This window comes from Rousettus aegyptiacus, unplaced genomic scaffold (genome assembly GCF_014176215.1).
Source record: "Rousettus aegyptiacus isolate mRouAeg1 unplaced genomic scaffold, mRouAeg1.p scaffold_m13_p_3, whole genome shotgun sequence".
Lineage (NCBI taxonomy): Eukaryota > Metazoa > Chordata > Mammalia > Chiroptera > Pteropodidae > Rousettus > Rousettus aegyptiacus.
The window spans coordinates 5,715,323-5,741,997 of record NW_023416306.1 but is presented as its reverse complement, the minus strand read 5'-3'; the positions used below and the strand labels follow the sequence as shown (position 1 = coordinate 5,741,997).

At 54.7% G+C, this 26,675-nt stretch overlaps 2 protein-coding genes across 8 annotated transcripts in view; one reads left to right on the top strand and one right to left on the bottom strand.

Annotated features, from left to right (window-relative positions):
* The window catches only part of SPTAN1 (spectrin alpha, non-erythrocytic 1), a 56,272-nt gene extending 51,180 nt beyond the window's left edge, over nucleotides 1-5,092 (top strand). For 3 of the 7 annotated variants that reach the window (XM_016126469.2, XM_016126434.2, XM_036218050.1), the window contains 8 exons: nucleotides 18-130; nucleotides 537-554; nucleotides 3,021-3,075; nucleotides 3,519-3,715; nucleotides 3,822-3,875; nucleotides 3,967-4,113; nucleotides 4,190-4,337; nucleotides 4,614-5,092. In XM_016126469.2, coding sequence (XP_015981955.1) covers nucleotides 18-130; nucleotides 537-554; nucleotides 3,021-3,075; nucleotides 3,519-3,715; nucleotides 3,822-3,875; nucleotides 3,967-4,113; nucleotides 4,190-4,337; nucleotides 4,614-4,739 — 858 coding nt within the window. In that variant the 3' untranslated portion in view covers nucleotides 4,740-5,092. Of the gene's footprint in view, nucleotides 1-17; nucleotides 131-536; nucleotides 555-1,723; nucleotides 1,787-3,020; nucleotides 3,076-3,518; nucleotides 3,716-3,821; nucleotides 3,876-3,966; nucleotides 4,114-4,189; nucleotides 4,338-4,613 lie in introns of all 7 variants that reach the window. The other 4 variants (XM_036218049.1, XM_016126443.2, XM_036218051.1 and 1 more) reach the window with 3 other exon arrangements.
* DYNC2I2 (dynein 2 intermediate chain 2) lies at nucleotides 5,083-22,201 on the bottom strand. The gene is made up of 9 exons (XM_016126477.2): nucleotides 21,960-22,201; nucleotides 13,132-13,380; nucleotides 8,456-8,565; nucleotides 7,799-7,956; nucleotides 7,142-7,251; nucleotides 6,499-6,666; nucleotides 6,041-6,273; nucleotides 5,595-5,752; nucleotides 5,083-5,405 (listed from the first exon to the last, which is right to left on the bottom strand). Exons 1-9 carry the CDS (start codon nucleotides 22,143-22,145, stop codon nucleotides 5,167-5,169), a joined length of 1,611 nt encoding a protein of 536 aa, XP_015981963.2. The 5' UTR covers nucleotides 22,146-22,201; the 3' UTR covers nucleotides 5,083-5,166.
* Nucleotides 22,202-26,675: the final 4,474 nt, after the last annotated feature.

Here is a 26,675-nt window from a genome sequence, read left to right as displayed (position 1 = left end):
CTCCCTTCGGTCCTTAGGAAAGGGAGCTGGAGCTGCAGAAGGAGCAGCGCCGGCAGGAGGAGAATGACAAGCTGCGCCAGGAGTTCGCCCAGCACGCCAACGCATTCCACCAGTGGATCCAGGAGACCAGGTGCCAGCCCTGCCCCCCGCTCAGCCCTGGTCCCCGAGGCAGAAGGCCCAGGCCCGTAGCTGCAGGGCGAGGGGGGCTCCGCCAGGACGCAGAATGCATGCTGGGAACGAGGGAGGAAGGGCTGGGAGCGTGGGGGGCGGGCGGGCGGAGCTGGCACAGTGTCCCGAAGGTGCTTTTCCCAAAGATCCGGTCGACAGGCGTCCCGGAACGGGTGGGAGCGAGCGTGGCCCCCGGCAGCCCCGAGCGGCGCCTCAGGGCCGGACGATGAGGGGTCGGGCACCGTGTGCACTGATGCTGTCCGTTTTGTTTCTCTTTTCTTCCTTGTGTCCCCCTCTGTCCCCCCCTCCCGATCGCTGCTGTCCGGACACCGCCTTGTCTTGCGGCTGCTTGGATCCCATCTCCACAGAACGTATCTCCTCGATGGGTTAATATCGTCTTCTTATTTCCCTGGGCTTGTGGTGTGGTGGCGTCTCGTGTGCTTGTCCGTCTGCCCTGTGTGCCCTTGCGGCCTGGCTCTCGGAGGATCCCAGGCTGGCCCCTCCTGCCCCTCCTGCCCCTCCTGCCCCTCCTGCCCCGGGTGGGCTGCACTTTCCCTGCCCCATCCCCGTCACCTCGTAAGGAGCGTGTGCCCTGCCCCACAGCCCACCGTCTCCACAGCCTGTGGTCTAGGGATTGGAGTCACGTCCACCTTTCTGTTCAGATTCCAAGGGCTCTTGGGTAAGGAACGTGACCGGGCCAGGAGGCCAGAGCTCAGTCCTGAGCCGCTGGAACCCCATGTGGTTCGCGGGGTAGTAGTACCGGACTGCTCTTCTGCCCCTGCTCCCCCTGTGTCCAGCGGGACCGTATTTAGTCCTTCGGAGATCGTAGGCATACAGTGGGATGACAGTATTTAAGGGGCTCAGGCTGGCGCAGTAAGTCCCCAGCCATGCACTGACCTCTCCTCCAGCACCCCGTCTTCCCAGGGACAGGTGCCATTTGCCCTAATAGGCAGAAGCGTCCAGTGTTTCTGAGTCATGGAGAGACCGGGCCTGGGAGCTGCCCGAGGAGCAGGGCTCTCCCACCCAGTCCCAGCAGGGGCCTCTCCTCCAGGCCTTGGTTGCCGCCTGCAGCAGTCAGCTTTGCATTCTCTCCCAGGCCCGCTGTCAAGGACAGTGTCGATGGGACAGGTGGCTTAGACTAGCACTCTTAAGGCTGTGCCGATAGGTAAATTGGGCAGTAGGAGAAATATGGCCACACTGATTCGACCCCACGTGCTGAGGTCAGAATGGGTTGGAATTTGGGGATCAGTTTCTCGCTTGAGCTCATAAGCCACCTGGCATCTGCTCTCCCCCTGGGCCCCTGTGGCTGTCTGCTGGTCTTGATCCTGTCTCCGTAAGGTGCCATGTTCCCCTTTCCGTGTGGCTCCTCCCCGGCCCTGTCCTGTCTTGCCCAGTCCCGGTGTGAGCCGCCCCGAAGCCGCCTGCCGGGCCCTCGGCTGCCCCTCCCCAGGCCCCTGGCCGTGCGCCGCCAGCTCGGGCCTGGCGGGGTGTGTCTGTCTCTGCCCTCGCCTTCCCTTTCCCTGGTGTATTCACTTGGTTTCTTCTCTTTGACTAGCATAGCGTATCGTCGGGTCATTCGTGTCTATCAGTATGAAGTTGGGGATGATCTGTCTGGAAGGTTTTTCTCCTCTTATTTTTCTTCTCTCACTGTGGTTTTCCCCATGCACTCTGACTTCCCAGGCGGCTCCGCTTTCTGACTAACCCACCGCCCTCGGCCGCTTGGGACGGAGGGGTCTGTCCTCCTCCCACTGCACGGGCACCCAGCCTCCTGCCCCCGGGTCGTGGGGGTGCGCTTTGCCCTGGGGGACTTGGCGTGACTGTGCGTCTGCTGGGGTAGGAGGAAGCCTGGGGCCTTGCCTTGCTAGACACTCTGACCTTGGGGCGATTTCAGAGCTAACCCTGGCTCGCTGGGTGTTGAAAGGGTAGGTTGGGGCAAACATGGCTACAGGGTGGCTGGGCTCAAATCCCACCAAGGACACGCGCACAGTGTGACTGGCCCCTGCACGTGACCCCAACCCGTTTGTCGTCTTCATTCACTGGTGGTTTTCTGTGACCTTGCACCGTGTTATGTTGGGAAGATGGGGGCTCCCCAGACACCCCCTGCTCTTCATAACGTGACCCTGGAAGGAGCCTCTGGCACTAACTGTGTCTCTAGGTCATGCACCCTCAGTCTGGGGCTTAGTGACAGCCACTTCTCTCCTTTTGGGCAGAATTAGAACCATTTCGAAACGTAAATCTGGTCACGATCGCTTAGCACCAGTCTCCACGGCCGAGGGTCACCTGCCTCTGCCGCCGCTGCCGCCACTGACTCTAGAATATGGCTCTCTCCTTAGGAACCTGCAGGAGACTCCAGGGATTTCTGGGGGGTGGCTGTCAGCTCGTCAGCCCCTCCTCTTCCCTGTGGTCTCCCTGTGCGTCAGGTGGCAGGGTCGTATCGGGCATCTCCCCTGCGGCTGCAGAGGGGGTGCACTGTCAGGCCTGTAGCCCCTCCCTCTTCCCATGGGGGCACTGTAAGATCATTTCCTGAGTCACCCCTTGAGGGCCTAGCATGGGTCAGTCACCACGTTACAGCCTGGCTGGGCCCGAGGAGCCACATGAGAAGGGAACCCGGCCTGGGAACAGGGAGCAGGCTGGGTGGGCTGAGCCCCGGCCCACCAGTTGGCCTTGGGCGGGTGGCGCGCCACCCGCGGCAGCAGCTTCCCGGCCCTCCCTGGCTCCCAGGGCCACTTAGGGAAAGACAGCGGGTACGTAAGTTTTGTTTTCTTAATAAAACTCAGGACTATAGGTGCTTTTGTTTAAGGATAATTTCTGGCAGTCAGGCCCTTCTTGCCTCACTGAACTTCCGTGTTTAGGTCCTGTATGGTGGAAGAGTCCGGGACCCTCGAATCCCAGCTCGAAGCGACCAAAGTAAGCACCCTGCGGGCTCCCAGCCCAGCCCCGCCCTGTCAGCTGTCCACGCCTGCAGGTCTGCCTGCTTTAAAGCTGGGTGCAAGGTGTGCTAGTCATGCACCTCTTTCCCCTCGGCTTAAAGCAGGCTGGGCCTCCATCATTTTAAAGAAATTCTTTGTCTCTGATGGTTGCTATCTGGAGCCCTGCTTAAAAAGAGGCTCCTCTGGCCCTTGGCACACACGGTTCACTGGGCAGGTCTACCCACTGGTTTGTGATGCTCACGCTGAAATCTTTCCCTCTTCTGAGGCTGCCGGATGTCTGCCCTGCACCCCAACCCACCTTTGCCTTTGCAGACAGCCCTGCAGGTTGTCAGGCTAGGAGGGCCGTCAGGCAGGCCCTCGGGCCCGGTGACTGAGGCGAGAGCCCGTCCCACGCATCTTTGCTTCCCCCCATCCCTGCAGCGCAAGCACCAGGAGATTCGAGCAATGAGAAGTCAGCTGAAGAAGATCGAGGACCTGGGCGCGGCCATGGAGGAAGCCCTGATCCTGGACAACAAGTACACGGAGCACAGCACGGTGGGCCTGGCCCAGCAGTGGGACCAGCTCGACCAGCTGGGCATGCGCATGCAGCACAACCTGGAGCAGCAGATCCAGGCCAGGTACCTGCGCCCAGCACCGAGGGCTGTGAGAACCAGTGCAGGTCTCCAGTGGGCCGGGCGCTGTGTGGGGCGGCGGACCCGGCCCCTGATCCCTTCTTTCTTGCAGGAACACGACAGGAGTGACTGAGGAAGCCCTCAAGGAGTTCAGCATGATGTTTAAGTGAGTGCACCTGCTGCTCCCTGCCCGGCTGGGGAGGCGGGGCTCAGCAGCGGGGCCTGTGTGCTGAGCTGCGCTTGGCTTTGTGCTGCAGACACTTCGACAAAGACAAATCTGGCCGCCTGAACCACCAGGAGTTCAAGTCCTGCCTGCGCTCCCTGGGCTACGACCTGCCCATGGTGGAGGAAGGGGAGCCTGACCCAGAGTTTGAGGCGATTCTGGACACTGTGGACCCGAACCGGTGAGCCTCCGGGGGGTGGTAAGAGCGGCCATCCCTGAGCCTGCTGCCCCCGCTCACTGACCTTGCCCCTCCCCAGGGACGGGCACGTCTCCCTGCAAGAGTACATGGCTTTCATGATCAGCCGAGAAACGGAGAATGTCAAGTCCAGCGAGGAGATCGAGAGCGCCTTCCGGGCCCTGAGCTCCGAGGGCAAGCCCTACGTGACCAAGGAGGAGCTGTACCAGGTCTGGCCTCTGCTCCCTCTGCCCGGGGCGGGGGTTGACATTCCTTTCAAAAATAAAACCGAAGGCTGCGGAGGTTAGGGACAGCTGCATCCATGGGAACAGACCCAGTTTGCACCACCCCCTGACCCATGAATCCCAGTGGGCTTACGGGACTGGCTCCAGACTCTGGGCATAGACCCTCCTGAAGCGTGGGCATTAATGTTTTTGAAGTCCACCTGCCCGGCCCCCCAGCATGGCTGGTGATGGCTGGACTGACAGGTGCATCTTCCTTTCTAGAACCTGACTCGGGAACAAGCAGACTACTGCGTCTCCCACATGAAGCCCTACGTGGACGGCAAGGGCCGCGAACTCCCCACCGCTTTTGACTACGTCGAGTTCACCCGCTCGCTCTTCGTGAACTGATCCTCCCACTCCTTGGTTAGCCCGGCCCAGCTGCTTGCCCTGCCGTCGCCTTGCTGCATGTCACCTCCTCTGTGCTCTTAAAAATATTCCAGACAGTGTTACTTTCCAATGTAACTTTAAATCTGCTTAGCTTGGGATGAGACTTAGTAGAAAATGGTGCTTCAACAAACTGCTTCTGGTCCAGTCGCAAACACCACGTTGCTGTGGGGACCCAGATTCCCGTCTTTGAAGCCAGCTGCCCCATTCCGGCTTCAGAAAAATCTAGGCAGCTGACTTGTTTCCCTCTGTTCTTTACCACCCCCACCATTTTGTTTTCACGTAAAAGACAAATAAATGACGCCTCTCCCCAAAAACTTGTTTTTCATTCATTTTCCATCAGAAATACACAGCACAGCTGTAGCCTCACCCCAGCACGGCTTTGAGGTCCTCAGGTAGCCACCTCTGCTGCCAGCTGGTCTAAGTCCTCCGTCTCCCGGGGCCCCTGTTCCGTGAACTCGGTGCTCAGCTGCCACACCTTCACCGTGCCCTTGGCATCGCCAGCGGCCAGGAGCTGAGTCTGCTGGCGATTAAATTCAAGACAGTAGACGGGGCTTTCATCCTGGGTTTGCTTGACTGAAACTGTGGGTTTCTGGGAGCTTTTATGGAGATCAAACAGCTGCACGTCACCTGCAGGGGGAGAGATTGGTAGGATAAGAGGGACCACAGCACAGAATAAGAATACCGCCCAGTGCAGCCTTCTTCCCACACGGGGGAGGCGCCCTCAGCCCGGGTGCAGTCCATGCCTAGCCCAGAATCCCAGGTAAATGCCTCGGCCGTGCACTTAAATGGATCCAAGCCTGGCTTGCCGTTTCCCACCTTCACCAGAAGCTGCCGCAAACACCAGGGGGCGCACTGGAGACCAGCGCACAGCGAACAGGTACTTGTGCGTCAGCTGCAAGGATGTCAGGGGCTGGGCCTGCAGCATGGAGTACAGATGGATGTGGCCATCGGTCCCCGCGCTTAGGAAGAGGTTCCTAGATGGGACATGGGGCAGAAAGCCAGGCAAGGGGATGAGCGCTGGGTACTCTTGGGCTCCTGAAAAGCCTCCCCGGACCACCAACCTGGGGGCCTCGGCAGGGAGGGGCCAATCCCCCAGGGCCAGCCACCAGAGAGCTGGACACCAGGGCTCAAATGGGAAGAAGGGCCTGGGCCCAGGCCGGACTGCAGGTCCTTTCAGCATTCTCTGGTGAGGCCTGGCGGGACTTCCCCGCTCTCCCTGTGGCTGATGGAGGACGATGACCCCCAGGCCGGGCCTTCCCTACCTGTGGAAGGGGGAACAGCTCACAGAGTAGACGGGGCCGCCGTGGGGAGAGAAGGTGAACTGGGCCGGGGACCGCAGGGACACAGAGCTGGGCATCCGCGTGAGGGCGGCCTCCTCCGCTGCCAGGGAACACTTGAGTGGGAAGCCGCCTTCCGTGCCCAGAACGAAAAGGCTGGGGTCAAAGCTGGAGAAGGCCACAGCCGTGGCGCCCACCTCGGTCTCCCCTCGGTGCGGCTGTGGAGAAACGGACAGCAGGGCGGAGCCAAGGGAATCTGGTCAGTGTCCCTAAGAAGCCCAGGCACACGAGGGGACGCGACGGCCCAAAGAGGTCACGGCCCGGCTCGGCGGGCAGTGCTGGTGCCCGCGCCCGCCCCCCGAGGCTCGCCCGCTCGGGAGGCCCCTCGGGCCGGGGCTGCCTGAGGGCCACCTCCCGGGGCAGCGGCCCCGGCCCCCGCGTACCTTCTTCAGCTTGGTGTTCCGCGGCAGCTGCTGCACGACCAGGGCGAAGCCCTCGGTGAGCTGCGGCCGGCCCGCCCCGGCCCCCTGCCAGAGCAGCACCTTGCCGTCAGTGGCCACGCTCAGCACGCGGAAGCGGTGGCTGTGGCGGGGCTCGAGGAGCCAAACCACCTGGGACGGGGCGACAGGGTGTGGGGACAAGGTCGAGAGAGGGAGGCTTGACCCAGGCCACCCCCCACCTCCCGGCAAGATGTCATTCTCCACCCCACTCCCTTTCTCTTGCAGGAAAAAATTGAGAGGGGGAGCCTGGAGGCTGCCTCACCCACGAGGGGCAGGCGTGGAAGGCCCTAAATCCTTCCCCTAGTCCCAGCAGAAAGCCAGACGGCTGAAAGCCCCTCACTGCAGCCTGGGTGGAGGAGTCTGGGAACGGCCCAGGGCCCTGGGGGTGGCTCCTGCTAGGGGCAGGGTTGTGACTCATGCCCCAGGAGCTCCAAGAATGCAGAAAGCAGCTGTACAACTGCCAACTGCCTGGTGACCTTCTTCCACGGCTGTGCCAAGCGGCACCCTCTCTCCAGCTCTGCCTCAAGCAGCAGGCCCATGCTCGGGGAAGGAGCCGCCGACCCACCCAACAGCCCGCTGCTCTGACCTGGGACACAGGGTCTCTGTGTGTGTCGTCTGTCAGGCCTGTACGCCAGAGCAACGGGTCCTCGGGACGGCTCATGTCCCACACCAGCACCTCACCACTGTACAGCCCACCTGGAGGACCAAGCAGGCCCGGGCAGGAGCTGACGCATGCCCACCCCTCCCAGCCCCGATCCAGAATGCAGAGCCACTTCCCCGGAAACCATCCTGATGAGGGAAAGTCCAGGTCCCCAGGCCTCGCACTCTCCTGCTGTGCCCCACCCCAGGAAGTGCCTCCTGCCGCCAGGCTGACCGGCCCTGCTCAACCGCAGCCGCCCCCAGCACGACCGCCTTTCCCAGAATACTCAGCTCCTATCACCACTGACAGCTCCCCGAGGGTGCCTGCTTCTTCCTGCCTCTCACCTTGACCAGGCTGCACCTCTGCATGGCCCACGCCCGCTCAAGACTCAGCTAAGGACCTGTCTCCTCTTTCCCCAAGGCCCACACCTGGCATAGGCCCGACCCAGCATCCTCGCTGAGCCCCAGGGTCAGTCACCTGTGGCCTCTGCCTCCCAGGAGTCCCGCCCTGGCTGTGCCCAGGGGTGGGGGGCCCAGTGGAGACCTCCCCTTTGGCCACCCTCTGCGGGGTGGGAAGCAGAGGTGAAGCAGGCTGGGTACTCACCTGCAATATGGGACGGTTGTGTGGGGTGAAAGGCCAGGCACATGACCGCGCTGGGTACCTCCACCACCGCTGACGGCTGCTGGGGGCTCAGGCCTCGCCGGTCCAGGTTCCAGGCGCACACGAAGGACTTCAGCGTGCTCCAGTCCCCATCATCCAGCCTGCAGAGACGTGCCTCAGCTGGCTCTGCCCCTAGGCCAGGGCTTCATCCCCACCTTGCGCCTGTCACCCGACCCACCTCTCCCCTACCACCCCCAAACAGATAAGCAGACACTGCGCCAGGTATCAAAGTGGCACAGGCTCCTCCATGGCACCCCAAGGGCATGACTTTCTCTGCAAAAGGGTCCCCGGGAACCAAAAGCAGGTCCATACAATGTGGAGAGAGGGGACCCTCGCACATCAGGAAGCAGCTCGTGGAGGTGAGGCAGGCGCAGGGCTCACTGCCCAGGGCTGGCCGGTGGGCACTGCGAGTCCTGGGCTCCAGGCCCCTCCCTCCCCCGCTCTCCCCCTGCCACCCCATGGCCCAGGCAGCACTGAGAAAGAAGACTCCCAGAATAAGCAGGCTCTGGGCCCAGCCTTCACTGTACAGACAGGGTGACAAGCTCACATAGGGGTCCAAGGGCCACCCACTGCCCCACACCCACCACTGCTGCCACTCACCGGCCATAGGCACAGGCCACCACAGAGCCAGTCGTGTTCCAAGAGACACTGGTCACATGCATACCCTGTCCTTGGGCTGGGGGGTAGCTCAGGGTATGCAGGCAGGTCACCTGCCAAGAGACAGACCGTCCCCAACCCTGAGCCTGAAAGCCGTACAGCAGGTGGCTTTGATACCACCTAACCAAAACCACACGCAGGCTTGGGCTTCCCCAGACCCTGAAAGCTGTCTGAGTCAACGGCCCAGCCCTGGAGGAAAATGTGGAGCCGGTGTGCCGACATCTTCCTTAATAGGATGCTTCTGGAAACCCAGAAGGAAGGGCCTTGTGAACCGAGACGCACAGCCGGCCCCGGGTCATAGCCGGACCCTGTTCTACACACAATCTCAGAAGCTTCGGCTTCTGGAGCGGGATGGTGCTGATGGCTGCACAATGATGCTCCAGGCCACAGGGCCGTACGCCTAAAAATGGGTAAGAGGGTGAATTGTATGTTCTGAGTATTTTACCACACACACAAAAATGTTTTCAAAGCCCTGGCATCTCCTTTCTCAGCCCGCAGCGGGCTGGCAGCGCCGGCCTCCGTGAGGCTCGGCACAAACCTCCCAGGAAGCGCCGTGCGGCAGGCCAGGCCTCCTGTGGACAGCTCGTACGTCTTGACCTCAGAGACCCACACACAGAAACTGTCCAATGGAAAGAACCCGAGATCCGTAAAAAGTCATATGGCGGGGTCCCACGCACGCTGCTCACGAGAACGCAGAGGTGCGTGGCCGCCGTGGCGGGTCCTCGGGATGTTAAACGGTCACTGTGCACCCAGCAGCCCCGCTGGGCGTCCACCCCAGAGAACTTGCGGCACGCTTACAGAAACACCTGCACACGGACGTTCACAGCACCATTCATTCATCACAGCCAAAACGTCCGTCGGCCGACAGACCGAGGCGACACGTCTCAGCCACACAGGGACCGAAGCACCATTAGATGCTACGACACGATGAACCTCGACAACATCCTGCCAAGTGGGAGAAGCCAGTCCAAACGACCCCCCTTACGCGGTTCAGTGTGTACAAAATGTTCCAAATAGACCAGTCCACAGACAGGGGAAGCAGGTCAGTCGTTGCCAGCGGCCGGGGCTGGAATGGGGAGTGAGGGCTGGCGGGGACGGGGTTTCTTTTTGGGGTGAGAAAAATGTTCTAAAACTGACTGTGACAATGGCTGCACAACTCTAGAAAATTAATATTAAACTTGCCGAACTGTAGACTTTACATGAGTGGATTGTACGGGACGTGAACTCTCTCTCCAGCTGTCATTTGAAAACAGAGCTACACGGTGGGGTAGGCATTGGAGGGGGCACGAGAAATCGTCTGGGGACCTGGTAACATTCGGTTTGGCTTCTTCGACTGGGTTCTGATTCCACAAACGTTTCCCCTTGGTGAAAAGCCCCGGCCCTGAACCCTTGTAAAACGCGTGTGTGTCTACGTTAGGTGCACGACAGGTTTAAATCAGGGACCACGGTCGTCTCCCTCACGGCGGTTCTGCCTTCGGCCGTCTCAGGTGCCCGTAGTCAACCACAGTCTGACAACGAGAAATGAGAAATTCCAGAAACAAAACGTCTGTAAGTTTTAAATCGCACGCCGCTCTGAGCAGCGTGACGGAGCTCCTCGCTGTCCCGCCCCGTCCTGCCCAGGGCGGGAATGACCCCCCTGCCCAGCGTCTCCACGTGCTCCACGCTCCGCGCTCGTTGGCCGCTTAGCAGCCGCCTCGGTACTGCAGTGCGTGGGGGTCAAGTCACCCTTATTTTACTGAATGACGTCACGTCTGCATAACTTTTGTTACAGTATAGTGTTATAATTGTTCTATTTTATATTGCTGTTGTCAGTCTCTTACGGAGCTCCATTTATAAACTGAATTTCATCACAGGTAAGTGCAGGTAAGAAAAAACATAGGACATACGATGTCCTCACCTAATGTCATTCTGCAACTTCTAAGCGAAATGATGTATAACGAAACCAATTTTACCACAGGCTAATTGATGCGAACCAAAGTTGAGTTCCCCGGCATCTCATCAACATTATAACAAAACGGCTGAGTGAGGGGGCCTTGTCCCCGGACCTGCGTGTGGCACAGGGATCGGTACCACCTGGGATTTTGGGCATTATCCCCCATGGATCGGGGGGACGCCAGAACAGACATTAACTTATTTATCATAACTGCAGTGACGGGGACAATTTACAATCTCCAACGAGACTACTAAGGGAGCTGATTAGGGGGTAACGGGGCTGTTCTATACCTTCGCTGGGGGGGCGGGTATAGGGGTCTGCAGGTGTGGGGGTGTTTGCCAAGACTCAGTATAGCACAGAGGGCGACTTTACCTGCATGGAAGGTAGATCTTGACAAACCTGACTCAAAAAAAAAAAAAAAGTTCATGAATGAAGCATTAAGCGGCGTTTTAAAAGAACAAATGTGAAGTCCGAGAAGCAACCTGACAACACAGAACAGGCTTCGCGCCCGACCAGGAAAGACCTCGCCGCGCCCTGGCGACTCAGCTGTCAGCAATGCGTGTGCAGGAGCTGAGAGAGGAAACGAGGAAACAAACGGCAGGGCAGGGCGGGGACATCAGAGGCACCGGAGGCGGCCCCGGGCGGTTCTCCCCTGTCTCAAACCGCAGCGCTCCCCAACCCTGTCACGCTGTTTCTAAAATTTTGAAATCTAACAGTTTTTCATTAAAAGCGACATGTCAGCCTTTCTGGGGCCGCTGCCACAGGACCAACGACAGTGGTGAAGCGTCGAGGCCAACGACTCTGACGACAGGAGTAGGGACAGGGAAACTCCGCATCGGCCGAGACGGCAGCCGCACTCCGGGGGGATAAACCAGAAGTGGGTGCGAGAGAGGAGACAGCGAGAAAGTAGAAAGTCGCTGTCGTTCGCGAGGTGACAGCAAACTGTGAGCGCCGCCCCCTGCCCTGGCTCGGGGCCAGCCCTGGGGGGGCCGGCCCGAGCATGCCCCAACCGGCGCCTCACAGGGAGCCGGCCCGGTGGAGGAGGAGGGTGCGCTCCAGGCTCCACGGGCGAAGCTGCTGCCGGGGTGTCGGCCAGCGGGGACTCAGCTCAAGGACGGCGTGTCTGTGCGGGGGACACGACCTTTCCAGGAGCCGCACGGAGCGCTCCAGCGGGAAAGGCCACAAGTCGTACAGTGCTGTTTAAAACGGCTTTTTTAAAATGTCATTAAGGACAACAGCAGTTATCGTAAGCCTCGGCGTCCGTCCTGCACAGGAAAGAGACTCTGAAGGCCGCGACCCCGTGTTCCCGGCCACCATCGGCATGTCATATGTTCTGTATTTCTGTGATGACCAAACTTGTTTTCAAAAAAATAAGTCAGCAAAAAAAATAAGTCATCAAAAAAAAATAATCAAAAAAAATTCTTTTAAAGGGAGATAAAGTAATACACATGTGGACCAAACTAATCCATAGAAATGAAATATGGAAAAACCTTAACAATGAAGAACAAAAGCTTGACCTCTCTGAATGCAACTGTAAAACGGACCAGCGGGGAGGGGAGGGGACGAGGGGAGGGGACGAGGGGAGGGGAGGGGGAGAGAAAACAGGAGATTTCAATGTGCGTTAGGTTCTCCTCTTTGCGCCCTGCTTAAAAGATACAGTGACTCCGCACTGGGCTGTGGCCTCGGCGAGTGTGTTTTCAGAGCGATTTTCAGGATTTCCCTCACACAAATCTACTCTCCACACCCACCAACGAGCTGGTGGGAACAGGACAGCCGTGTAGCACTGGAAACAGAGGGCAGGCACGGGAGGAGGGGGCGGGAGAAGGGCTGGCCGCCTCTGACTATGTTACTCATCTCGGTTTCTAAAGGAAGGAAACATTGTATATAAAAAAAAAAATTTAAAAAACAAATTTGAACCAGAACTCAAAAGGCTCTGCAGACTGGAGCACTTCATGCTGAGTGAGCAGCAGCCTGATCACGGGCAACACGCTGGGGTCAATGAGACCCAGACTAGCATGGAGCAAACGCCAAGGGGCTTTTATATAACAGCATCATTCCGAGGCTCCCTGATCTCAAAGCCGGGTCTGTCTGTCCAACCGGACAGCTGAAATTACAGGTGATGGCTCTGAGCCGTGCCTCGGGTGCAGAAAGATTCAGAAATGCTGAAGTCACTAGGACACGGGAGTGAAACCAGACAGACCAGGGCTCAAATTCCAGCTCGGCCAGATGTAGCTGTGTGACCTCGGACGAGTCACTGAGGCCCCTGGAGCATCGTCTATACCATGGAGACAACAACGCGCACACAGCTGTCCCGAGGAGTGACGGAGACGGCGCAGCGCCTGGGAAGGCACGGCCCGGCGGTGGAGAGAATGAGACGCAAAGGCGGACTGCCCGAGCTCACGGTCCGCCCCTGCTGCCTGCTCAGCGCGGCTCTGGCAGAGTCACTGCAACTGAGTCTCCATTTCCCCAGCTGTAGGGTGCAGACAGCAACGGCACCTACTTCCAGGACAGCAGAGAAGGCCCAACGAGTGGCTCATAAAACAGCTCAGCACGTGGCAGGGGAGGAGCTCGGTGGGCACTGCCACTATTATTACCATCTGGACGATGCAAAAGAAAGGCTCGAAGGTGGGCAGAGGCTCGACCTGAGGCAGAGGAGTGGGGCGTCCCGGGCCAGCCCGGTCCCTACCGTCTGCTGCGGCTCGGTCCAGTTCACCTCGAAGCCGTCGAATGCGTGGCTTTGCCAGTTCTTGTTCAGCTCCCGGATAACCAGGGCCTCCACTCTCTGAAGAAAGGCTGCCAGCCGGGGGCTGTCGTGCCGGGACACGGGCTGCAGGCGAACCGGCTCGGGGGCCTCGGTCTGCACCTCGGCGTCGGCATGCTTCCGGGTCTGGGTGGACACCTCGGCGGTGACGATGCTGGCCGTCTGGCAGCTTTTCTGGAGAAGGACATCAAACCCCGGCAGTCACCAGCCAGCTAACTCCCGGCATCACCGGCCCAGGGTGCTCGCCCTCCCTCTGCTGCGTCACTCACTTTCCATATGGCTGTTTATCCTCAGGCTAATGGCCCTCTGGCCATTCTGTCTGCCCAAAGACTGTCCCTTTCCTGGTGTAACTAGCCTGTCTTTCTTAGGAGGAATCCAATTTGCATGGTGAGGGTGGACACGACCCCTCACCTCTCCTATGCTCCGCTGAGGGGATACACAACGCCCAGCCAACCAGTCGGAGCACTGGGTCCCTCCCCCAGCCGAAGTGATTGATTCAGAGGTGGCCTCATGACCAAGTAAGCGCCTGCTCCAGGGCTTTCGGTGACACTATTAGGTGAGGACTTGGGACTGCCCTTTTTGAAGATACTGACAGCTCTAAGTCATGTACAGCAAATTCTCACTTAGCACCGTCAATAGATTCTGTGACTTCAAACAATGTATAAGGAAACCAATTTTAGGATAGGTCAATTGATATAAAAGGCAAGTTTCAAAAAGAAAGTTGCTACAGCATCGCATCAATATTACAACAAAAAGACATTATGTGAGCCAATGGTAGCCTTTGAGCCAACAGCAGCCTTCACAGCCACCTCCCGTTAGAACCTCAGACCACCCCCAGCTCCTCCCTCCCTTGGCCAGCAGCCCTCTCCGGTGGGGTACCTTCCAAGGTGCCCCTGTGATCCGTGATGAGGTCGTTGGTATACGGCAGGCTACTCCCCAGCTGGTTGTTTTCTCCACCCTGCCATCTGTCTCAAACTCCTTGTCCCTTGTTTAGCTGGGCACAGGGACAGACATCGGACGAGGGCAGGAGCTGCCAGCCTCCCTTACAGTCGTGAGCAATCGTTACCAAACGCAGGGCCCCATATCCCTGAGACTATTCTCATCTATGAGACGCTGCCTCATGTGTCTCTCACCAGGCACCTGAACTCACAGAGTGACAAGGCCCCAAACCCCATGCTCCCTTGCTCGGGCTCGGGGGGCAGGGCTGGGCACCAGGCCAGAGTTAGCGAGCAGGAAGGGAGGGGGCAGCTCGCATCAGGCCTGGAGCGCTCAGCACCGGTCTCCACGCTCCCCTCCACATCCTACTAAATTCTTTGCTTGTCCGCCTCCCCTTAACTGTGAGTTCCTCCAGCATAAGAACACTGTCTGCTCTACCTGTACATCCCCAGCACTTCGCATGGTGTTTGACATTTAGTAGGAGTTCATTTATACTATACATGCATGTGTGTATGTGTGTGTATATACTCAAACAGACACACATTTATTAAGCATCTGCTTGCCAGGCACTGTCTGGGTACCATGGACGTAGCAGAAAACAACACACGCGAGAGTCCTGTGCCCGAGGAGCATGCATGGGGCTTGGGGGTAGACAAGTCAACAAACAAACAGCTGTAAGCGCAGCAGAGGTGTGGCAGGGGCCGGAACAGCTGGGGAGGCGGCTGGGGTGGTGAAGGCGGCCTCTCAGGGAGGTGGCATTTGAGCTGAGGTGTGATGGACTGGGAGCTGGCCAAGCAGAAACTGCAGGAAAGAGGGTCCCGGGCGGGGGAAAGACCAGAGCAAAACCTTTTGGCAGAGAAGGTCCCACATTCAGAGACTGACTGGACAGAGGACGGCGTGCCCGGGCGTGGGACATAAGAGAGGGTGGCGGGCGGGCAAGGGGCGGGCCGGGGGGCGTCTGAGAGCCGGGACGGAGAGCTGGGGTTTCCACAGGGCGGCCGCAAGCAGGGCTGCGATGTGACGCCGGGACAGGCCTCTCTGGGCGCTCGGGGAGGAGTGCGGGGACAGCGGGCAGGTGGCCCTGCTTTGAGAACCAGTGGAATGCGAGGGCGAGTTCTGGGAGAGAACACCACCACCTGAGAGAACACCTCTCAGGTGTCCACAGAGGGGTCACGGGCATGAGGCTCCAGAAAGCACCCGACCAGAGACGGGACTCGAGGCCACAGGGCTGGAGGAGCCACCGAGGGAGCGTGCGCACTGAGGGGTGCGCGGATGGGCACGGGGGCAGAAGTGTTCGTGCCGAGGCAAAATTTTTAAGAGACCCTGGGTGACTCTCAAAGTTCCTGGAAGCACGACGATGGTTAGAAAGTGCTAACTCAGGCACTGTCCCCCAAGCTTCACCCACAGCATCTTATTCATCCTCACCACCACCCAAAAAGTAAATCCGATTTTTGCACTACTGATGTCGGCACCGAGGCACAGAGAAGTTACGTAATTCGCCCAGCGTCACACAGCAAAGAGGGGATCGCCGTGGAGCTTGAACCCAGGCAGCCCGACCCGTGACCCTGAACGGTCTCTCAGCCTCGGCGCTCTGTCCCAGTCTAAAATGCTGGCCGCTCATCGCGTCAGATGGACTCGGAGTAAGGTTTCTAAGAGAAGGCCTTAACGTAAAAATCAAGGTCGAACCACAACCATAAACACAAATACCCACGGAGATGTCAAGCTCTTAACTTTTCAGGTATTTCTATTAATATTCCTCTGCTGCTTGCTTCTTTAGGCCAACGACAAATGCCAAAACGCTGAGGAAAATTTGTGAAGAAAAACAGAAACACCTAGAAGCGACGCCACTGCGCCCAGGCCCGTCTCCTGGGAATCAGCAGGAAACCACCACCGTTTGCCCTGGGATACCTAAGCTGGCTCCCAAGTATCTGGCCCGACTCTTCTCTGTCTGGGGACGAGGCCCGAGGCCGCCCACATAGGGTGGCGCCTTCCGTGCCCGGCGGAATGTGGCTGAGGCAAGGGTGAGGCTCCCATAACGAGCCCTCTGAGAAGTCAGAGGAGGAATCCAGAGGTGAGTGGGGTCCTTGCTTCCCGGGCCCCAGCAGTGCTGGGACGGAGAGTGTTGGGGGTGCTGGGGATGCAGCCTTTGCCCTGCGCCTCGGAGGCGGGCACTGCTGGGGAAGACAGCGGGGCTGGGGCCAGGCTTTAATCACGTGAGGCCAGGCCAACAACTCCCAAACCAAGATCATCCGTGCTCTCGTGTCTGAAGCCCAGGCGTCACGACTCGGGGAGCAGAGCCCAGGGTGGGCGCACAGCTCTCTGCACCAGGGAGCCTGCAGGCGCCGAGAATGCCAGGACGCCTATGTCCTGCTGACGAGGGAAACCGAGGCCCAGGGAGGTGAGGAGATACCGTCCGGAGACTCTGCCCGCCCCGCAAGGGCCCGTTGCTCAGAAACCTGTTGCCTAAGCCACAAGCTGGGCCCTAACGCCAGGATCACGGCTACTGATCGGATGAGAAGTGGACACTAGCCCGGGCTGGGCCCATCGCGTTTCCTCAGGGAAATTCAGGACTGAGAAAGATCTTCAGCTACACAGACGGCACACGCCTAGAACTGAAACGTGGAAACTCGGGTGCCGGCGACAAGCCAGCGCCACCATACAGGGGCTGTGCAGAGACAGGCCTCGGGGTGGGTACTAACGGCAGAGCCGAGATGCAGGGAGGGACCCCGAAGCCTCCGACGTCCCTCAGGACCGGCAGCACCTCCATGTCACACCCCAGGGGACACCTCCGCATCCTAAAGAAAAGTGTCTGACAGGAGCTAGTTTGGGCTGGTTTTTGTGTCACCTGTTGTCAGGGTCCTAAACCAATACCCAGAAGGGCTCCCTAACTCTCAGACTACCACCCGCCAAGACCTCACTTCTGAAGTAAGCGGTCTCCAGCCGGCCTCTAGGACTGGCCGATCGATTTGAGGAACATGGAGAAAATGGCCCTGCGGGGTCAGTTGACTAGCCAACTGGCAACGGCGACAGTGGCTGCAAGGGGTGAGCCATGAGAGGACTGGACTCTCCCCAGCCCTCAGCCTTAAAGGTTGAATGATGCCTGTGTACGAGTCAGTCACTCTGCAACTGTCCAGCCAGAGAGTCCCATCCGGGGCTGACAGTACAGGGCGGACAAACTTCAAGGCTGTGAGCAGAATGCAGTTAAATACAGCCATAGTCTCTTATTAAAAGCATACATTCTACATCACCTTGACTATTGATTTTATTTTATTTTTTCTATTCTCTTTTTAAATTTTATTTATTTATTTATTTTTATTTATTGTATGGTGGCATCGGTTAACGAAATCCAGTAAGTTTCAGCTGCACACTTTAACAGTAGGCATATATATTTACACTGTGTTCACCTCCCATGGGTTTTTTTTCTATCACCACATATTTGAGACTATTGATTTTAAAACAGACCAATTACTTAATAATAAATCTTCAGGGACAAATGATATTAAAAATATGTATCGGTTGTGAGACACGCCCCTCTTTAAGATTTTTTTATTTTAATGCCCACAGCACCTGGCCTTCCCAGGTGGTCTCCCATCCAAGTACTACCCAGGCCCGGCCCTGCTTAGTTTCTGAGATTGGGCTTAGTTTCCGATATTGGGCTTGTTCCAGGTGGCGTGGCCGTAGACCACGGACCATGGCTCCGCTGGGGCGCACACCCAGGACACTCTGCGTGTAAAGCAGACATGCTAACCCCTACGCTATGGAACCACCCCCTCTTTAAGATGTTTAGGATGAGGAGATACAGCACCACGCCAAGGACAGGAGCGGAGGTCTGGGCTGATGTGCAGCTGAAGGCCCGCCCCCATTGCTCCCCTGGGTAGTAACCACCCCAGGAAACTCTGAGCACAGGCTTCACCTCATCCTCCCAACCAGCCTTGGGGCACACCTGACTCCAAGACAGAAAGGGACCTCAGAGACCATTCCAGACCAACCTTCTCAAAGAGCCTGCCCCAGAATCACCCAGAGGCTTGCTAAAACACAAATTCCTGCCTCCTCCCTCCTTCCCCACACCCAGATCCCGGCTCAGTGGGTCTGGGGTGGAGCAGTTTTGCTTTGCCAACGAGCCCCCAGGTGACGCCAAAGCTGCAGGTGTGGGTGGACCTGGCCCCACATTTGTGCTCAGCATGGCCACACCCCAGGGCCCATCGCCGCTCGGCCTCCCTGTGGGGTGCACAGTGCTCACATCCACCCCCCTTTCGGCCTCCCCCACTCCGAAGGCCTGTGTTTCACCCAGGTTGGGGGGCAGGTTCCCTCCCAGCAACTGAGGAAAGCTGCTGAAGGGGGGCCCACCTGAAGGACACCACTTGGCCCATATGGGAGTGGCAGGTCACTGACCTTGCTACTTCCAGTTGGGCCCACCTCCTCCTTCCCAGAATTTCCCCTTTTCTTGGGTTCCCTTCACCCCCAAACACCCATTCCACCTCCTTCACTGAAGAGTCACCCGCCTGATGAATCGCAGCTGTGATAAAAGTTGAAATGATGCCCCACATAATTCGGTAGCTCTTTATCCATCCACTGAAAACCCGGAGTGCAGACACCACCCAAATAGGACCCAGGATGACGTATATTTTGATACTAATGAAGTTAAATGCAGGAATGTCGCGGCTACAAAGTTGAGCTGAGTGGGTTTTGTGACACAATATGGACAGTTAAATTGTCTCCAGTGAGACCTCCAAGACGTGGAGTAACTGAACCCCAAAGCAATATCAAGCCACGACCTCCTGTTTACTTGAACTTGCCTTGGAGTACGTCAGGGCAGCAAACAGCTACTCAAAGGACGTCATGGAGCTGAGAGTCAACCAAGTAAAGAAGGCAATAATCGATGTTTTCTTGGAAGCTGGGAGACACTATGCTGTCCCACCACCTTTGAATTGTAATTATTGCAGGCTATTTTGGTGTTGTCTTAGTACTTTAACCTCTTCTCATGTTCCTTGAAAGAAAATCTAATATCAAAACTGTCTCACAAACTCCAAAAAGTTGAGAACCACAGATTTAATTCTTGAAAATCTGTTAAGAGGCCAGACCCCAGGTTAAAAAAAAAAAAAAAAAAAAACACCTTCCAGCAGGGGGTGCCATATGCCAGAGGACCCACCAGGCGGTCGTAGTAGGGCCAGGAAGAGGGAAAGAGAAGGTAGTAGGCACCTCGATTTAACGCAAAGTGAGAAGAGATGCAGCAGAAGCCTGTCGCGGAGGACAGAGCACAAGACAGTTATTCAATTCAGCACTTCCTGAGTGTCCAAAATGCAACCCACGCATGAAGAAGTTCTAGATAGTGGTGGCTGCCTGCTGTGAATGCATTTGATACTGATGAATTGCACACTTTAAAACGGTAAAATTTATAGTATACGTATCTCATGACGATTTTTTAAAAAGGAAAAAATAGGATCAGAATTGGGCTTCAGAAGGTAACTCTGCAGGAAAGAATGGGTTAAATCAGTGGTACTCAAATTTTGCTACACATCAGAATGGCTTGGCGAGTTTTAGTAAAACCAGATTCCCAGGTCACACCACATACCAATGAAGCCAGAATCGCTGCAGGTAGGACCCAGATAGTCACACTTTTCAGAGTCTCCAGGGCACTCCAGTTAAGTTTGCAAAATACCAGAGGAGCAAGGAGGGATGGTTAGAAGCTGTCTACCTCAGGAAGCTGGACTGGTCACTAAGGCTCATAATTCCTTGATCAGCAACTTGTAGAAGAAATCACATGACTGGTCCATGGCCAAGCCCCTAAATAGTCTGTGCACCTGTGTCTTAAACCAAAGTCCAGGACCTGGTCCTTCTATGCGGATCGGGATATGACAAGAAAAGTCAAGTCAGGCCAAATCTGTTAATAATAAAAAAAAAAAAAAAAAAAAAAAAAAAATCCCATCCCTGGAGTGTACATCCCCTACACATCCCAACATTGCACTATACTACATGGGCCCGGCAAAGACCAACGCTCAACTTTTCCAAAGAAACTTAACAAAAAAATTATGAAGCTGCATAAAAGTTTACCTAAAACACTCATCGCTAGGTTACTGATAAGAGAAAACCTAAAAGCCCATCAAAAGGAACTGGTTAAATAAAGTTATAAAACACATTGTAACATGGAAAGATGTTCAGGGTGTATTAAGTGAAAAAGTTATGCACAGTGCGAGTCCATTTTTTACGAATATGAAGAGAGACGGAAGAGGTACACACCAAATGGCTGGGGAATGAGAGATTATGGGGTGATTTTTAGTTCTATTTTTTTGCTTATCCAGATTTTTTCTAAATTTTGGACATAGATAAGATCTAGAAAGAGAAAAAAAAATTTATTCGAAAAGAGCAATTTACCACTTTCTTCCCACCCTTGCAACATTCTCACTATAAAAAACCTTTCATGAGACAGGAGGCTGATCTAAGTTAACCACCCTCGCAGACGAAAGCCTTTACACCTTCAGTATTAGAATCAGTTCTTAGACTCCTAAAGGTTAAAACTACCTACAAGAAAATTCACCAGCCACTGTTTTAAAAAATAACAAATAAATAAAAGACTCCAGCGGTTCCCAGCCTGGAGCCTTTTAAAATCTGAATTCAGCAATAGCTACCTCACGTATTCTTTTTAAAAGCCAGTGGATGTGAATTATATATTTACCTTCAATAAGGAGGGACAGATATAACCAAAATATCCACTGCCTTTGTTTTTAACTAGACAGATTCCTATGCAGCATGAAGTGGGAGCGCTTTGAAGTCAGGTCAACTCCTGGCTTGAGACCTGCAGACTATTGGCCTAAGGCAAGAAACCTGTCCTCACAAGCATGACTTCATGGAAACCTCACTGGTGTTGGTGATGACCTGGTCTCTGCAGGTTTGACACCTGTGTGACAAGCTAAGCTCAGTTTTCTCTTCTGAGAAATATGCAGTACCCTGCAATGCTCCTCATTTTCACTGACCAAAAGCCAACATGCTTACAATGACCAGCAAGGCCATACCTGACCTGCCTCCGCTAACCCTATGACCTCACCTGGAACCATTCTCCTCTTCCCTCATTCCTCTTCTGCCCCACCTGCTTCCTCAAATACACCCACCTTTGCAGGTGGATTTGCTCGGCCTGGACCCTTAACTCATTCCAAACCTTGCTTAAACGTCACCCCCTCAAATGAGGCCCACCCTGCAACTCACCCCCTCATTCCCCAACCCATCCTTCTAATTCCTCATCTTTCTTTTTATCAATGGCACTGTTCACCTTCAAACACACTACATAATTTACTTATTACATAAGCTGTTTATTTTTTTTTATCCCCTGCAAAAAACCGCCCTGTGTCAGCTCCGAGGGGAAGCTCATTCACTGATGAATCTCAGCGCCAGAACAGCTCTTGGCACACTGCAGGTGCTCTGTCTGCAACGGGACCCCCCAGGAGACCTGGCACCCAGAAGCCCTGCTCCTCATCTCGCGGAAGCACCTCTTCTGTGTGCTTTCCATTAAACCACTAGAACCGGCTTATCTGGTCCTTAGGATGCAGTCTGATCACTTTTTAAAAGGAAAGATACTCTGAAATGCCTAAAAACTGTAGTTCAGGCAAAATCCTTCAAAACATGGAGTTTGTAGAAATTTCGTTTAAAAAAAAAAAAAACTGTTGATGTTCAAAGACTTGGGAAACTTGGAGGAGAGTATCCCAAAGGTTAGTTCCCGTGGATTAAAATATAAAGTATAAAATGGTGGGACACCAGAATCTGGTCCAGCGGCCTCGCGTGGCCCCTCGCCCTGCCGCCCGCGTCGCCCCAAGCCGGGCCCTCACCGTATCCCCGCGGATGCCCTGGACGCCCCTCCACTGCGAAGGCACGGACGTCACTCCGAGGGTCTCATCCTGCAGCGGCCCCGGCCGCCCGGGCCCCTCCGCGCTCGCAGCCCCGCCTGTCGCCAGCGCCACAGGACCCGAGCTTCGCGCCCGGCGGAGCTGCCAGGGCTGCGCGCGGGTTGCCATGGAGACGGTCCCGCCCTCTCGCGCCGTCGCACTCCAACGCGACCTTCGCCCCCGCGCCTCCAGAGCGGAAGACTGGGGAGGCGAAGTAATAGGCGCCATTTTTGAATAGGTCAAAGCGCCTCCGCCTCCTCCTTATCCAGAAAAAGAGATAAATTATTCTTTCCAGCGGATGCTACAAGCGTGACGAGTTTGGGATACACCATCCCCAGAAGGGGCACACTTGGAGTATACGCGGCTACCTCTGAGGGAGAAGGGAAGTGCGGAAGTGGGGCACCCGCGCCAGGTTCAAAGATGGCGCTGAGCGGCCCGGCGCACAGGCGAGGACAGGAGGCTGCAGCCGCTGGGGCCTGGCGACTTATAGGACCTGCGGGAGCAGGACTCGCTGGGCATCCAGGTCCTCCCAGCAGAACCGAGAACCGCGCGGCTCCGGTCGGTGGCCACCTCGAAGCCAAGCGCTCCACCTCTCATCCTGTTTCTGCCGCAATAGCATGGTAATTTAAAACATCTATATGCGGATCCAGAGTGTGATTGAATAGTTGGAAGGCCCGAATGAGGGCATCTGCAGAAAAAGTCTCGTTAAATCGAAATTAAAGTCCCGAATAACCGTCAGTTCATGACTGTGCACAGTGTGTCAGACAAAGAGCCCAGAGCTTTATGTGTTGATCTAAATCCTCAAAACAACGCTATAAAGAAGCAACTCTTCTTCTATGTCGTATAAAGGTGCTGATCAGAGGAGTGACTGTCCCAGGTCACCCAATAAAGCCCACATTGCATTTGCCGATGACACCCGCATAGGCCTGCTTAAGCCCAAAGCCCTGCTCTGAGCCTCTTCAGCAGGATTCCCCTTGCAAGGTCCTCTGGGCTGCTTTCCTCCTAGCACTCCTTTATCAGGGATGGAAACTTGCCCAATTAGGGGCCCCTCTGCACCCCCTCATGGCTGAATCCTCATTAGAACCCTGTTCCAGCCAAGGCCTTGAGGACCAATTAGACATGGGACAGTGCTGTAAATTAACTGCTATAGAAATTCCTTCCTAGAAAGAAAGCAGGACCAGACAAAATTCTCCGTATGAGGCCCTCTTAAGGCTAGAAGAAATTGCAAACATCACCGAGGATTCCAAAAATCACACTCGAAAACTCATGGCTGCAGGTGTTGAGAGATCTGGATATGAATCCTAAACGGTCCTCTGTTCTCCCAGGCTTGGTACCTCTCTGGGCCTTGAGTTTCTAGCTGTAAAATGAGGCTAGTATGACTAGACCTGCTTTACCTGACCAAAGAAAGGAACTATTTCAGAAAGAGAAGGGTGTTGGTAAGGTCGAAGGTATTAAACGGCCCAAACAGGTCAATAAAGATAAGGCCAGAAAATAGATAATTACCGAAGTTGGCATTTTAGATGATATCAGTCGGCTTAGCAAGAACAATTTCAGTGGAGTAGTAAGGGACAAAAGCTAGCCTGCAGAGGCCTTGGGTATGAAAGGAAGAAGAGGAGAAAGTAATAAACATTGGGAAGCTAGACATAGCCAGTGGGTTTGAGTGTAAATTGGTAAAACTTAACGGAGGGTAATTTGACCTTAAAGTATCCCTCTTCTTTAATCTAGAAATCCCACTTCTGGGAATTTTTCCTGAGTCAACAATTACGGCTTTGGACAGAAGTGAGCCCCAAGAACATTCAGCAATACATCACTTATAACCGTTACTGTGATAATAGTGACTGATCCTGCCATCAGCCTAAATTTCCAAGCAAAGTTGTGGTACACATCAGGTGTTCACTAAATATTTTTTTAAAAAAATGAATAATAGGCCTTTGGTTGAGTATTTCTGACATGGTATAGAATCTCAGATGGCCATCAACACTGCTGTTCTATAGATGTTTAAGGGTGGTAAAATGTTCGCAGCATATTGAAGTTTTTATAAAATGCAATTTACATACAGCAGATCCTGTTTTTATAACAATATATGTTTCTAACAAAACCCAGAAGAATAGGTCCAAAATATTGATAGTGGTTGCCTCTGGATAATTTAAGTCTTATTTTTCTCTCTTTGTAGTGTATGAGTTTTATGTGGCTTACATGTGAAAAGAAAGGAGTGAATGAATGAATGAATGAATGAACGAACAGATGAGTGCTTAGCTGTGCTGGAGGGAGTATTATTCCTCGGTGGGGCAAGACAATTGGGGAAACATTTCCAGGGTGGGAAAGTCTTGAGCCTGCACACATGCCAGGGAGGCGAGTCTGAAAGGGAAAGTAGGGCTCACCAAAGGAGAAAAAAGGGGAGGAGTCCCAGGGCAGCTAGGGGCCCTGGCCTGTTTCTACAGCCCTCATTCTTCCATCATGAAGCAACAGGCCCTCTGGCCCATTCCAGGTTACCCTGACAGCAATTTAAACTCCTCTACCTCACCACCAGCACTCTCCCACCACCTGGGAGGCTCCTCTTTGTCTTCCTGACCTTCGGGCCTCTTTGGAAGTATTACTTCCTCAGGGGACCAGATCCCAAGCCCCTGTAGTTGGCTCTCAGGGGACTGAGTTGCTCTCTTCTGAAGCATTTCTCAAAATTGTAATTAAGTAACAAGGTTGTGATGCCTGTTTTTGCCCAAGTGGGTCAGCTCCACCAACTGGGGGACCACACCTGTCCCCAGAGCCCAGCACTGTGCCTGGCACACAGTAAGAACTAATTGAATGAACATCTAGCCATCAGTAAGTTCAGTTTCCTGCCTTACGGGCAGGGTAGAGCCCCTTTTAAACCTCGACTGGGCCTCACCCTGCCCATCAGGCCATTTCCAGGAAGCCTTCTGCTTCCTACCTCTACTTCTCACTGCACAAGAAGTTTGGTGTGTGCTCAGAAAATATTCCGTTGCATTTGAGGAGGCTCTTGCAAGAGTCAAAACAGAAGGCATCCCCATTTTTTTTCAGCATTGTCTTTTTAAATTTGATTTTTCATTTGTAGTTGACACCCAATATCATATTAGTTTCAGGTACAGCATAGTGGTTAAACATTTATGTAACTTACAAGCAATCTTTCCATAAATCTGGTATCCACCTGGCATCATACATAGTTGCTACAATGTTATTGACTGTATTCCCTAGATGGCATCCTTATTTTAAAACCCTGGTAGCAATTTATGAACATTCAGTTCTATTTAGTAAACGACTCAACTTTTGAATGTTTATAACCCCCAAAGATTAAACAACTAATTGTAATATAATAACACCTTCTAGTGTTACTATATCTGCTAAGCACTTTGCTTAAATCCCCACAACATCCTGATAAGTTAAGTATTATTGTGACCTACATTTTACAGATATAGGAAAGAATGAAAACTCAGAGACCTTTACTTTCTTACCCAAGTTTGTGCATAGCTGCCGAGTGGTAGAAGTTAGATTAAAATCTGGAACTGCCTGATTCAAAAGCTCATGCTCCTTTAAATTGCTCTGTGCCTCAATTTTCTTGCCTACAAAGTTGGGATACTGAGGCCTATCTCGTCGGGTTGAAATATGACCGAATCAATTAGCACTTAGAGCGCAAGCACACAAAGCAGCATCGAGTATGTTATCAGTACCTACTACTTCTTAATTATTAACATTATCACTATCACAAGCATAGGGGATCACAGAGATCACACAAGGAGACTGGGCTTTGAAAGATGGGAAAGATCGGTTCTGAGTACCACCAGACCACAGGATAGTTTCTACACACACACACACACACACACACACACACACACACATCCAAATAGGTGCTACCTTCCCCCAAGCCGCCACCAATTATGAGCCAGGCACTGTGCTAGGTTCTGGGGACTGTGATGGTTTCCGCCCTCAATGAGTTTGCAGCTGCACAATAATACTCTGTGAGTCAGCTCTGGGTGATGGACGAGGAAATGGGGTCATCAGAGGGCCTTTGTGCAGTTGGGAGTCAAGGGGAAAGAGGGGAGGGCTTCCAGGCTGAGCTCTGAAGAGAGAGAAGTCAGTTTGGCAAGGACAACTTAAAGGCAGAGATAGAAGTGGGAAGAGGGGGAGGATGTTCCAGGTAGAAGGAACAGCACCACGAAGAAGTCCCCAAGGCGAGAGACAATCTGGTGCCTTGATGCGTCAGGAGGACAGGGCTAGATCAAACAGGTACTAAGGGGACAAGGAATTTGGACTTTATCACCGGGGCACCAGGAAACCATTGATGGGCTTTCCGCTAGGGAGTGACTTAATCGGATTTGCGTCTTTTAAGATGCCTCACTGCAGAGTGGAGAGTGAGCTGTAACTAACGATGCCCTTAGCCCAGGAGAACGCCACTACGCTCCTTATCTCTCTGGTGGGCTCTGGGATTTCCCGGGCCATCTTTTAAGAGCCACTTACTTAAGAAGAATTCCAGAACTATTTAAAGTAAAGGCAGTATCAGTGAAATAAGAGGCGCTTAGAAGGGAGAAGCCCATGTAGCTCTGGGCGGTAGGTGTTACCTCAAAGTCAGCAGACAGCCCCCCCCCCAGCTCAGCCCTGGGACACCCTTACCAACCATCATTCATTCACTCACTTATTCATTCATTC

Bases quoted from the DNA above. Each gene is read 5' to 3' on its own strand.
- DYNC2I2 (XM_016126477.2), bottom strand. From the start codon at position 22,145: ATGGCAACCCGCGCGCAGCCCTGGCAGCTCCGCCGGGCGCGAAGCTCG. The intron at 5,753-6,040 runs GTAGGGAAGGCC...TGTCCCATCTAG, and splicing joins AGCTGTTCCCCCTTCCACAG to GAACCTCTTCCTAAGCGCGG. The intron at 5,406-5,594 runs GTGGGAAACGGC...CTCCCCCTGCAG, and splicing joins TGCGGCAGCTTCTGGTGAAG to GTGACGTGCAGCTGTTTGAT.